The 14,423-nt window shown below is 35.1% G+C and overlaps 2 protein-coding genes across 2 annotated transcripts; one reads left to right on the plus strand and one right to left on the minus strand.

Annotated features, from left to right (window-relative positions):
* The first annotated feature begins 1,140 nt into the window (after positions 1 to 1,140).
* Positions 1,141 to 2,082, plus strand: LOC105089954 (olfactory receptor 4F4-like). Its single transcript, XM_010981137.2, is given in 1 exon segment — positions 1,141 to 2,082. A coding segment is annotated over 1 exon segment (939 nt). The 5' UTR covers positions 1,141 to 1,143.
* A 1,727-nt stretch (positions 2,083 to 3,809) lies between these two features.
* On the minus strand, positions 3,810 to 7,940 carry LOC105089997 (olfactory receptor 4K15). The gene is made up of 2 exons (XM_010981191.3): positions 7,011 to 7,940; positions 3,810 to 3,949 (listed from the first exon to the last, which is right to left on the minus strand). Exons 1-2 carry the CDS (start codon positions 7,923 to 7,925, stop codon positions 3,890 to 3,892), a joined length of 975 nt encoding a protein of 324 aa, XP_010979493.3. The 5' UTR covers positions 7,926 to 7,940; the 3' UTR covers positions 3,810 to 3,889.
* Positions 7,941 to 14,423: the final 6,483 nt, after the last annotated feature.

The following is a 14,423-nucleotide window of genomic DNA, read 5'->3' on the forward strand; positions in this document are numbered from 1 at the left end:
CAATTCAGCTTGAGAGGAATTCTCCATTTACCTAAGGATAAATACAGGCAATATGGTTATTATATTTAGATGTGACTAACTGGTGATCTCTGAAGTTTTAACTTCAAGTTCAGTTAATACTAACAGTCAGAGACATACTTTGCTTATATGTATTTGTAGCTTATTCTCATCTATGAAAAGATGTATTTTTAAACTTTTATGGTAATATTTCAAAACCTAGGAATTTCCTAGCATCTACAGGTATAACTGAAGGTTAATATTTTCAATCAATAAGCTTGAGTTATAAGGAGCTTCCATTCGGAGTTCATCAAGTCAGAATGAGTATGAGTGACCTTCGCCTTTGGTTAGTCTTTTTCTCAAATAACTCTCCACTGATGCTTGTTTGTTTATTTAAATAGTTTTAGTTTACTAAGTGAATTCCATTTACTGGTGATTGTAACCAATGATAAATTATGTTTTTGCTCTATATAGCTTCTCTCCCAAAGAATGTTCCAATATGTGTGTGTGTGTGTGTGTGTGTGTGTGTGTGTGTGTGTGTATTCCAATATGTATTTTAGAGTAATAAGCTAAACATTTAATTCTATGATGTTTTATAGAAGAGATTCAACTGAGGCTTCAAGGAATCATTATGCTTAATAGAGAGAAACTGTAATTTTGTGCCACGTCCTTTGTTCTGGATTTCAGTATGTTTACCATCATTTTCCTAAGTAGATGACTTAAATTTTAGTTATTAACTTATAATAGTTGTTGTTGGTACCCACCCACATACTTTTCGCTAGCGTAGTAAGCTGAAGCTAGTTTCTAGATGACACCACAATCTATTCTTAGCTTTTTCTTTTTGCTGTTGTCCTTCCTCCTTGTGAGAGTACCCTCTCAATTAATCATTTATAAGAATTCTATTCTGGAAAGCCAGTTTTAGGCATTTTACTTCTCTTTGGGGCATAATGATGTAATTATTATGCCAATATCTCTCTTCCCAATTAACTTATCACTTTCAGATATAGATGCTAAGTTTCAGTGAAATTTATACTTCGTTGAGATAGAATTTCAACTGAATTTTAAAAAGTTAAGTACCCTTTCCCATCCCACTAACTGGCAGTCTGTCCTTCTCTCTAGGTTATTTTAGAGGACACGCTGAATAAAATGGTTGAAGGAAATCTGTCTGTAGTGTCAGAATTTGTGCTTCTGGGACTTTGCTGGTCATGGGATATGCAGGTCTTACTCCTATTGATATTTTTTATGCTTTACCTGCTCATTGTATCTGGAAATATTGCCATCATGGTCTTAATCATCATTGACACCCATCTGCATTCCCCCATGTACTTCTTGTTAGCCAACTTGTCCTTTGTTGATATATGGCTTTGTTCAGTCACCACCCCTAAGATGATTACAGACTTTGTCAGGGAGAATAAGACTATTTCCTTTGGAGGCTGCATGTGCCAGGTCCTCTTTGTGCATTTATTTGGAGGAGGTGAGATGGTGCTATTGGTGGTAATGGCCTATGACCGCTACGTGGCCATCTGCAAGCCACTCCACTATTCAACCATCATGAATCTGCAAAAGTGCATTGGGCTCGTGGCAACTTCCTGGACCATTGGCTTTGTGCATGCCATGAGTCAAATGGTTGTGATTATGCGACTGCCCTTCTGTGGCCCCAGGGAAATTGACAGCTTCTTCTGTGATATACCACTGATAATCAAGCTTGCCTGCATAGATTCCTATAACTTGGGAGTATTGATGAATGCTGACATTGGGTTTCTGGCCATGACCTGCTTTATAGTATTGCTGATATCCTACACATATATTCTTCTCACTGTTCACTAAAGCTCTAAAACTGGTGCGTCCAGGGCCCTCTCTACCTGCACTGCCCACATCACAGTGGTGGTGCTCTTCTTTGGGCCCTGCGTCTTCATCTACGTGTGGCCACTCAGCATCACCTGGGTGGATAAATTTCTTGCTGTGTTTTACTCTGTCTTTACACCTCTTTTAAATCCAGCCATTTATACCCTGAGAAATAAAGAGATTAAAAATGCTATAAGGAGATTCAGAAGCTACTACGTGCATTCCAAGGGAGATATGTAATGCCCAAAAACCTCACTGTAAGCACTTCAGATTGACAATATTTTGACCTTATAAAAGAGGTTGAGAATTCTAGGCACTCAGTTTATATCTACATGTTATGCGTGTCTCCAAGTGCAGGAATAGGGTTAATAAAATTCAAGGAATTTGAACATTTAGTGCTCAACCAGTAGAGTACCATGAAATAGTTCCCTAAAATTCAAACACTAATAATCCTTCTTTGTGAGGGGATTATCTAATCAGTCTTCCTATGCTTTTAACCATGTTAAATGAGAAGCTGAAATTCATTCAACGAAGTCATACATCCATCCTGATGGGTAGCATCTTAATAAACTTCTCTTGAATTTTCTCCTAACTCCATTTGGAACGTGTTTCTGTAACACTGATGCCTTCCCTCAAACCTTTCACTTAAGGTGTATACCTAAGGGCCCTGTATAATGTGATTTCTGTCTGCTAGCCATATCTCTTACCACCCTCCTCCTCATCATTTCAGTTTCCCCAGGCTATGAATGAAAAAAAAAATTCTGATACATAATCCTATATAGCACATTCGCAGAGAATATTTATTTATTTATTTATTTATTTATTTATTTATTTATTTATTTATTTATTTATTTATGGGGGGAATGGTTTCCTTAAAATGACACCAAAACACTATTATCAAAAGAAAAAAATAGGTAAATTGTACTTCATCAATACTAAGATCTTATGTATGTCAAAAGATACAATTAAGAGAGTAAAGATGAAACTTACAGATGAGAGAAAATATTTGTAAATCATGTATCTGATAAGGGTCTTATAGTGGGTTGAATGATGGCCCTCAAAAAGATAGTTCTATATCCTAACTCCTGAAACTGTTAATGAAATTTTATTTGGAAAAAAGGGTCTTTGCAAATGTAATAAGAATCTTGAGATAAGATCCTCCTGGAGAACTTGGATAATAACAAGTGTCCTAAAAAGAGATGGGAGAAGATGAGAATACAGAGGAGAGGCCACGTGGAGGTGAAGGTAGAGGTTGGAGTTATGTAGACACAAACCAGGAAACACCTGGAGCCACCAGAACCTGTAAGTGACAAAGAAGGATTCTCCCGTAGAACCTTAGGAGGGAGCTTAGTCCTGCCAGCACATTGATTTCAGATTTCTAGCCTCCAAAACTGCGAGAGAATAAATCAACTGATGAATGGATCAACAAATATGGTATTTGCTACAATGGAATACTATTCCACCATTAAAATGGATGAAATTCTGATGCAAACAACAATATGGATGTACCTTGAAAACATTATGCTGAGTGAAAGAAGCCATACACACAAAAGGCCACATAATATAAGATTCCATTTATATGAAATGTCCAAAATAATCAGATTCATAGAGATAGAAAATGGATTAGTGTTTGCCCGGAGATGGAAGAAGGGATTTAAGATTGACTACTAACAGGTACAAAGTTTCTTTTGGATGATGACATTTCAAAGGAGCAATAGTCGACTCTATCAGAAACCTTTGACCATGCAATATGTAGATTTAAAAATATACATACTCTAATACACAAAAAGTATATTCAGTATGTTCCCAATTGTGCAAAATAAATAAATATATTTCAAAGACCAAAAGAAATGTCAGCTTAAAACAGCACTGTTAGATTTATTTTTCTTAGTAGTAGGAAAATTGGGTGATTTTTTTTCTGTTTTTCTCTTTTGTATTTTCTAATTGTTAAAAATTCACTCATTTATACCAACTCTCTTCATTTGATACAGTTTAATAGAAAGGGAAAATATAGGCATCAGTCAAAGGATTATATTTGATAGAAAGGTCAATATATTAACTTCACAAGGAGGAGGTCTCGAAAAAGTGGGGAAACATGCACAGGTAACTGGCAAGACTAACAATAGCAACAACATGTACAAGTTGATTGTACAATTAACATATTTATTGATGCAGAGCCTCATCATTAGCAGAGATTAGGAGATTTATAGTTTTCTGTTTTACCAATTGACAGGGTAAAAGAAAGAAAGAGAAGAGACAGATGAGAATGAAAAAGAATTCCCAGTATGTCAAGATTTCAGTATAAAAGCTATAGTTATACATTGTTGAAATAATTACCAATTGACAATATTTATTAGAATTTAAAATGTACAGATCATATGGATGGTCAACAGGAACATGAAAGGATGTTCAGTATCACTAATTATCAGAAAAATGCAAATCAAAACTACAATGAGGTATCACTTCACATCAGTCAGAATTTCCATCCTTAAAAAGTCCACAAACATTAAATGCTGGAGAGGGTGTGGAGGAAAGGGAACCCTCCTACACTGTGATGGGAATGTAATTTGGTGCAACCACTGTGGAGAACAGTATGGAGATTCCTTTAAAAAACTAAAAATAGACTTACAATATGATCCAGCAACCCCACTCCTGGGCACATATCTGGAGAAAATTCTAATTTGAAAAGATACATGCACTCCATTGTTCATAGCAGTACTATTTACAATAGCCAAGACATGAAAACAACCTAAATGTCCATCGATGGGTGATTGAATAAAGAAGTTGTGGTGTGTGTACATAATGGAATACTACTCAACCATAAGAAAGAATGAAATAATTCCATTTGCAGCAACATGGATGGACCTAGAGATCATCATACTAAGTGAAGTAAGTCGGACAGAGAAAGACAAATATCATATGACATCACTTATATGTGGAATCTAAAAATATGATACAAATAAACTTATTTATAAAACAGAAATAGACTCACAGACATAGAAAACAAACTTATGGTTACCAAAGGGGAAAGAGGGAAGGAAGAATAAATTAAGAGTTTGGAATTAGCAGATACAAATTATTATATATGAAATAGATAAAAAAAAAAGGTTCTACTGTATAGCACAGGGAACTATATTTAATATCTTATAATAACCTATAATGGAAAAGAATATGTATGCATAACTGAATCATTATGCTTGTACACCGGAAACCAAGACTACATTGTAAATCAACTATACATCAATTAAAAAATGTACAAATCTATTTATAAATATGCTTACACAAGAGCAAATTTGAGGTATATGCACGTCTATATTTATATAACACATATATATTTACACATACATATACACATATATGCATATAGTAGAATATGATTGACAGATGTCAATCAATAGAGAAGGTATTAGTCACATTATAGTACATATATACAGTGGAATACAGTGAAGCTGTAATTAAGTAAATAGTTTTACATATACAGATCTGGAAAGATTTTCAATTTAAGTGAAAACAAGAAAGTGCATGAAAATAATACACCTGCCATTACGGAAAAACAGTATTGAGGTTCACAAAAAATTAAAAATATAACTATATTATAATGTAGCAATCCCACTTCTTGTTATATATACAAAGGAAATGAAATCAGTATCTTGAAAAAATACCTGCTTTTTCATGTTCATTGGAGCATTATTCACATTAACCAAAATATGGAAACAATCTAAATGTCTCATGGATGAATAGATGAAGAAAATGTCACACACACACACACACACTATTCAGCCTGAAAAAAAAAAGGAAAGAAATCCAGCCATTTGAAAAAAAAAAAAAAAAAAAAAAGCCGTATCTCTAGGAATAAACCTATAGATAAGTGAAATAAACCAGTCATAGAAAGAAAAATACCATAAAAATACCATATGGTATTATACATGAGAAATCTGAAACAGTCAAATTAATGGATGCAAAGAGTAGAATTACAGTTCCCAGGGGCTGGAGGGAGGGTGAAATGGGGAGATATTGGTCAAAAGGGACAAAGTTTTACTTACCAAGGTAAATAAATTCTGGAAGTCTAATATACGAGCAAATTGACTTTTAAGTATTTTATACTTGAAATTTGCTGAGAGAGTAAATATTAACTGTTAAATTAAGCCATTCTGATGGGTGTAAGGTGATATCTCATTGTGGTTTTGATTTGCATTTCTGTGATGATTAGGGATATTGAGCATCTTTTCATGTGTCTGTTGGCCACCTGTCTGTCTTCTTTGGAAGAAGTCTTTAGATCCTCCGTCCTTTTTTAAAATTTTTCAAGTTAATTTTTAAAGTTTTTTTCTTAAATTAATTGATTTTTTGCTATTGAATTGTATGAGTTTTAAAAAATGTATTTTAGATATTAACCCCTTGTCAGATATAAGACTTGGAATTATTTTTTTCCCAGTCAGTAGTTTGTTTTTTTATTTTGTTAATTGTTTCCTTTGATTGTACAGAAGCTCTTTCATTTGATGTAGTTCCACTTGTTTATTTTTGCTTTTGGAGTCAGATACAAAAAATCATTGCCAAGACCAATGTCAAATTGATTATCAGCTGTGATTTTTTTCTAGAAGTTTTATGGTTTCATGTCTTATATTCAAGTCTTTAGTACATTTTGAGTTAGTTTTTGTGTATGGTGTAAGAATGGTGTAGTTTAGTTTTTTCACATGGCTGTCCAGTTTTACCAACACCATTTATTGAAGAAACTGTCCTTCCACCAGTGTATATTCTAGCCTACTTTGTCCTAAATTGGTTGGCCGTACATGCATGGGTTTATTTCTGGGCTCCGTATCCTGTTCCAGTCTGTTTTTGTGCCAGTATCATACTCATACAGTTTGTACAACAGTTTCCAAAACTTTTGTCACTGATATTCAGTAGCAAATATAAACAAAGTAATTATAAAGCTAAAACTATAGCAAAGATAAATATGGTTAGAGAATACATAATTGTATGTAAGTTTCTTTACTACAAATGTTTAACAAAGATCATGCATTATATTTATCACTTTAAACAAATAAAGTAATTTTTTAAAACAAAGATATTCACAACAAAAAGGTAAAGTCCATGTTTCCTCAAGTTTCTGCCTACTCAATTCAACAATTGTGGTCTTGAGAGAGACAGCGAGAAAGCAGCCTAGAACTTACATACCGGGTCTTCAGTTTATGCATTGCTGATTTCACCTCTTTGTTTCTCAAAGTGTAGATAATGGGGTTCAGTATGGGCGTGAAAACCGTAGAGAACACAGAAAGGACTTTATCCACTGGGAAATTGCTGAAAGGCCAGGCATAGATGAAGATACAGGGCCCAAAAAAGAGGATCACAACAATGATGTGGGCAGTCAGAGTGCTGCGGGCCTTGGCCATGCCCACAGAGGAGTGACTTCGCACAGTGACCAGGATGACTGTGTAGGAGATCAGCAAGAGCAAGAATGAAGTCACCCCCATGAGGCCACTGTCCAAAAGCATCAACACTTCAGGGGTATAAGTATCTGTACAGGCAAGTTTGATGACCAAAGTAAGGTCACAGTAATAACTGTCCACTATGTTTGGACCACAGAAGGGCAGATTTACAGTGAAAGCTAACTGGCTTAGCGAGTGCATGACCCCAGTCACCCAAGAGCCTACCACTAGACATGTACATTTGCACAAGTTCATGATGGTTGCATAATGGAGAGGTTTGCATATAGCTACATACCTGTCATATGCCATGGCTACAAGGAGCAACATCTCACCACCAGCAAAGACATGGAGCAAAAATATCTGTGCCATGCAGCCCGCAAAGGAGATGGTCTTGGGTTCATGAAGGAAATCATGGATCATCTTGGGGGTTGCATAAGTGGCCAGAAACACATCCAGAACAGAAAGATTACTGAGCATGATGTACATGGGTGTGTGCAGGGCAGGTTCCGAGATCACTGTGAGGACAATAAGGAGGTTGCCCAGCACAATGGTGATGTACAGGAAATTAAACAACACGAAGAAGAAATACTGGAGCTCCCAGGAACTGGAGAGTCCCAGCAGCACAAACTCAGCCACTCTAGAATTATTTCCTTGGTCCATTAAGTACCTGCAAAGAGAAACTTAAATCAATTACTATCAAGAGCAAGAAAAGTAGACCCCAATCCTGAAGGGTTCTTCTCAACATTAATTGAAAATGCTCTAGAATTACTCTTATTAGGAAATGTTTTGTCTATAATTTTGACAGATAGATTTTTCTGTCAGTCATCCTTACTAATGAAGCATAGCTATGAGACCTCCTCTGCTCAGTTTTTCAGAAGAAAAACCTCAAAGTGAAATTTAAAATCAGCTCAGATATAATAGAAACTGATCCCTAAACCATTTTCTGTCACACACAAAGTAAAATTTTATGCATCAGACTAACATGGATGTAAATAATTTGTAGTTGAAGAAAAGGAATTTGAACAAAATTGTAAGTCCAAGTATCACAAGCCATTGCTCCAAGTTTCTTTCTCTAGTTAAAGGTCTCATTAACATTTGTCAAAGACAAAGTCCAGGGCAAGTAGATCAAGCAAGTGATTGACACAAAACGAAAAAGAAAAGTACCTGATTTAATTAAATACAGATTTCAAGAAAGTTGAAGCAAGTTTTGGCTTCTTTCAAATTAAATGCTCCTACAAAAGCGCTGCATCAGATGTGTAACTATAATAAATACTGACTTAGGCAAACCACCTCTTCTTCTCAGCACTCTGTTTCACCTTTTCCCCACTTTATTATCTCTCCATTTTGTTCAGGACTAGGGAATGAGCTGGGACTATGGGACAGATGTCCCATGGTGATTCTTTGTCATTAGAAGTTTGCTGGTTCGCTGAATAGGGAAAATGGCTTAAGTCCAGAGAGCCAAATCCCTTTCACCTTCCCCCATTCCCCTGAGCTCCTCCCTTGTGTCTTACCTGTACTGATTACAGGCACTGTGTTTCTAATAGATTTAGGGAAATTTCGACATGTGAGAATTTCTGAAATATTTTAGGAAGAATTGAATTGAATCTTTAATGATATTCCCACCTTAGTAGGAAAATGGAAAAACTTGGCAGAGAACATCTGATCCCACACTGTAAGAATGTATAATGAATTTCTCTTTTAATCTTAACTGTTAAATATCACTAATAGAGTAGCCAATGTAATATATTTATATACTTAGTGTAAATCCTACTTAATTATGATGTGTTATTTGAGAATATCATTACCTGGGTTTGATGTACTCATTTTTTTTTATGTAGGATTTTTGCGCATAGATTTATAAGTGAAACTGGCCTGTAGTACTTTGAAGTTGTATTATCCACATCCAATTTTGGTATTGAGACAATAATAAACTCATAAAATGAGCTGGAGTATTCAGAAAAGTTCTTTTAATTTCTTTATTCTTTAAAGGTTTGGATGACTTTGTGCATAAACTTGAATGTGTCCTGTGACTTTTATAGGTTAATATCTTTAACCTCTTTTTCAATGTATTTTATTGTTATTGGTGACTTCATTTTTCTTCCTGTACTTAAGCAAACTTGGTAATTTATGCTTTCTCAGGAAATTAACAATTCATCTGGTTGAATCTGTCAAGTCTTGTGCTTTTTCATCACATTCTTTAATTGTTTAATCTCTTCACTTGCAAATTTATGTCCATTTTTCTGATCTCCAGTGATTACTTGTATAGTTCCTCTTTTATTGTGTTCAGTACTGGTTCTTTCTTTGTCTAAGTATTATATTTTGGTTTTACTGATACCTGCACTAGTTAATTTGTTTTTATTTCAAAAACTTCTGTTTTAAAAGTAGAACTACACTGAAACATCATCTCTCATATAATATAATGGTAAAAATTCAAAATTCCACAACACACTCTTGACAAGCTAGGAGGCACTCTCATATACTACAAATGGGAATGCAGAATGCAACCATTATTATAGAAGTGCAGTTAGCAGTATATAGAATATTAAATATACTCTTGCACTTAGCAATTTTACTTGAAGAATAGGAAAAAAAAACAACAGACAGATGCTGATAAGTGTTGAAGCTGGGTAATAAACGCATGGAGCGGGGCATGTGGGCATTTTCTCATCTTTTGAATATTTCTTCTGCTTTTAACTGTATGTATACTTTCTTTATATTGTATAGCTTATTTTGTTGTCATATCACAAGTTTCTCGAGTCAAATTCCCGGTTAAGTTGAAATCATTTTATAACAATATATTACTAGAGTCCTTCATCATATGATCAGTGAATGCGAATTATTTTCCAGTTATTAAACTAGAAGTTAGTAATACAATGGATACATGATAATATAGTTCCTGACTTCACAGATTATATATTCTAAGGCAAAAAGCTGATACCTTGAGTAATTAAAGTAAAACTGTACTTGTTTTACCATAGAAGAATTGGAAGTGGTATGAGTACATTGTGGAAGGTTTTAATCTTACATTAAAAAATTATGAAGGGTTTCAGCTGATACTTAAAAGATGAATCAGAGTTAGCCAGGTTAGTGGATGTTTATTTATGTTTCTAGATGGAGACATTTTTAAATCGGGAGGAAAAAAAAATACTATATGTAAAGAGGTTAACATTTAGTGACGGTATAAAATTGAAGAACTATAAGAAATGTAATGTGGCTTAAATCTAGAGTATATGGGATTTATCTAGATAAGAAATATTATGTAATTTCTGAATTTCTCCTAAAAATGGTAAAAAGCCATTGGAGGAAAAGCATTGTGTGTATTAAAGGGAGTGACATGATAAGACCCACCCGGAACAGACAGAAATCAAATCACAAACTTATAAATGTGAATTCTACCACATAAATTGTTTACACTAAGTTCAAATTAACTGAATACTCCAAACAAAGTGATTATCAGAGTAGATGAACAGAAGACCCGCTTTTATGCTGTCAACAGGAGACACACTTTAGATTCCACATTCAGCTTTTCTTCTCAGCCATCAGTCTTGCTCAGCAACCTCAGATTCACACCAGCTTGGGAAGCAACAACCTACCTTCCATGGTTCTCTCCACTAATTCTCATTATTGTGTGAAGTCTAATCTTTGCAGTTAATCCCTTAATCCGTGTCACTCTTTGTGGTTCATCTACGCTCATCATATGCTGACTGATACATGTGCTATATTCAAAAGCAAAATTGTCTGAAAACTCCCCTTCTTCTAGTATCCTCACTGGTTTTAGTATTGAGCTTAAGCTGATTCATTGAGAAAGTCAGAGAAAATTTCATTATTTTCTGCTCTTATCTTTATAATTTTTCATTCTTTTACTCTTTTACTCTTCTTTAGATATTTTTCCCCCGATTTCTCATATTGGACCCCAAGCTTACTAATTTTTCTATATTTTAACTTGGTATTTGGGACTAAAAATGTTATTCAGAAGTTTTGATATGTAGTCTATTTTAATTCTTCAGTTCTAAATGTTTTTATCCTTGCCATTATGATTTTTTTTAACTTATGACTTACTTATAAAGCTTTTATTTTTCTTATTTCCAAAGGTTCAGGATTCTGTTTTTGAGGGGGGAGAGGGGGTTTGGTAAGGGAAAAGAAAAAAAGGCGGTGGGGGGAAGCTTCAAAAAATACAAAAAGTAGACATTTTTATTAATGTTTATGTTACCACTGTTTTGTTCTTACTGGCAGGTGATTTACAGAAAAGATGGAGGCATTGCTGTATGAATCGGAGGTGTTGACGAGTGCTCATATTCAAAGGAAGAAGGTAACGTTTTCCTATTAAAGCAGGCACTTTTTAGGACTGAGAATGCGATCGAGTTAGAGCATTAATCTGAATCAATGAAAGTTTATTTCATTGTGAAACAGTTTTATTCCAAATAAACTAGGAAATGAGCTGTCAGTTCAAGAATCAAAACTTGTAATGTGAGCAGAATGCCTTACCTCACTGGTGAGAAATCACCATCCCCTCGTCCACAGATAAAGGAGCAGTGATCTGGTTCAGGGAGAGCCCTGAGTCTGTGTAAATGGGTTTTCACCCCCTTTCTTTTTGGGGGTGTGTGCTTTACTAATGAGATTTAGGTAGAAAGGCTAGCCTCTACCTGCCTTATAGTTTACAGTATAATCACATATTTTCTTTCTTTTACTGTACAGTAAGGAAAAGCCATGTAATCTCTTTGCGCCATGATTATTTTAGTTGCTTCAGTTCAGACTTCTTTTTCTCCATGTGTGAAAGCCAGTGAGAAATGAGAGATGGGGACAGCAGATCCAAAAGGACTCTGGGATCCAGGTAGAAACTCTATTTGACAAGGAAGCAGTACAGCTGTAAAAGTTGTATGGCCTCCCTTTTAAAACTTGGATAACTTAAATAGGTATATTGATGATAACCCAATTATATGTTATTCTTGAAGAACCTTCCTATATAGGTAGATTTAAGATTCTTAAAGAAAATTGAGAAATTTAAATGTCTTAAACATCTCTCAGATGCAATGGAATCCTATCTAATTGGCTTAGACAGACCACTGAGATAAACACCAGGATGGGGTCTTAATGCCTCCCTTCAAAAATTCAAAAGATCAGTCCCAAACTTCTAATTTATAATGTTCTAGATTGAATAAAGAAAAGTTCAGGTTTTGCAAGCTCTAGACTGCTTACAAAAAGAGTTATATTTAAATTTAAGATACTGGAGGAAATAAAGAGATAGCCAAGGAATCTACAGCAAAACTGATTTCCAAGTTTAAGGAACCAGAAAAATTGTTGTCAACATGCAAGAATTCAGAGAATAGCATCCTCAAGAGGCCTTCCTGAGGACTAGAGTAGAGAGGAAGCCTCAGACAACAAAAATGACTAAAGACATTGACTACAGGCTGTGGCACTGAACACTAGCTGCTGTCATTCCAAAAACAGACAGCAATATTTCAGGGTTCTCCGAATAAAAGAGCACAACCCCATCTATACTTGTCTTGCAGATGGTATCCAACCGCATATGATCCAGTCAGTCTCTTTATTTGTGATTTGCAGAAAATGTAGAGGACAGAGGTACATGTTGAACTGTACTGTATGCATGCAACCTGCACATTCCAGACTGAGGGAGATGCTGCAGGGTAAATAGTTCTTCAAAGGATAAATTGTTCAGAAATGGAAGGGATAGTAGGAAGGAGACTTGTAGGTTAACAGAAAAGGAAACACAGTGGACCAGATGAAATTTGAATGTCTTAGGATGTATACTTGGGTATACATGTATGCATATAAATGTAAAGAAATGCAGAAAATGTATTACTGGAAAAGTTGGGGTAGTGGTTAATTTGGGGAGGAGAGAGAGTTGTGTTTGAAATGGACAAATGTGAGAGCTTCAGCGGTGTCTGGCAAGGTTCTATTTTGTGACCTGAGATGTGGTTGTTTATAATAGTGTTTGCCTTCTATTTCATTAAGCTATACATTTTGTGTATTTTTCTTTACTTGGTTTTACTCTATAATACAAGGCTACAGTGATACAAAAAAAAAGAATATCATTATAGTAGATATTACTGATTGACTCAGCCTCCAATCCACCCTCCTCTAGGATGTTTCTGTTGCATAAAAAACTTGAAATCTGTAAACTGCTTTTTATAGCCAAAGTTTTCTATGCAAATTAGTTTCCACCAATTAGGTGCACCAACAGGAGCTTTAGAAGGCAGAGGTGAGGCAGAGGGCAGTACGGGTGTAATCGCTCCTGGTGAGCAAGGTGATGAGATGCAGGGAGAAGTGACTGCGGCAGCCGGACCTGCATCCTAGTGACTCTGCACTAGCTGCACGGGTGTTGAAGAGAGTGAGGCAATGGCAGTAGCATCGAGGCTTTTTGACCTTAAAATCTCACTACTGGGGTCTCTTCTGGAACCCAGCAACTCCAGTAGTGGCCCCCAAGTCTTACTTCTCTAGCTCTTCCAATGATTTCATAAGCATCAAACACACTGTGTTAAATCTGCCTAATATCTTCAGTGTTTTCTCTTTTCTTCACTGAAGGCCATCTGATATAATTATGCTGACAAGATGAAAAAGTAGCAATAGATGCAGAATTATGTAGAAACAAATTCCTAGTTTAAGTGCACTTTCTAGCACTAGTATTTTCAGTCTAAGATACACTTTCTCCTTTAAATTTGCTTTGGTGAGTGGAAAAGCGGAAAATTAAGCTTTTATTGATGGCTTCAGAGAATTAGCAGAATTACAAGGCAAAAAACAAAGGTAGGCAAATTAATAGTAGGCTGGCAATTAGTAGTCATAAAAAGGCTACTAAGGAAGGGAAAAAAACCTGGAACCTCTAGGGCTAAACATTTCTTTAATAACAGTAAATTGTAAAGAGATAGTTAAATATAAATTGGTATACACCTTCTCCCTATCTTGGCAGTGTAAATTATGGGACTAAAATATAAAAATACAAACACAATATTTTAGTACATGCTAGATGTTGGGATGCATCAATGTATGTATGTATGTGTGTGTGTGTGTGTATATATATATATGTATTTAATGAAAAAAATATCTATATGTATTTAATGAAAAAATCAGAAAGAAAAAGATAAAATGTCAATTGAAATATACCACCAACCATACAGACAGAGTATATCAACCCATGATCCA

Source organism: Camelus dromedarius, chromosome 5, assembly GCF_036321535.1.
Source record: "Camelus dromedarius isolate mCamDro1 chromosome 5, mCamDro1.pat, whole genome shotgun sequence".
Taxonomy (NCBI): Eukaryota; Metazoa; Chordata; class Mammalia; order Artiodactyla; family Camelidae; genus Camelus; species Camelus dromedarius.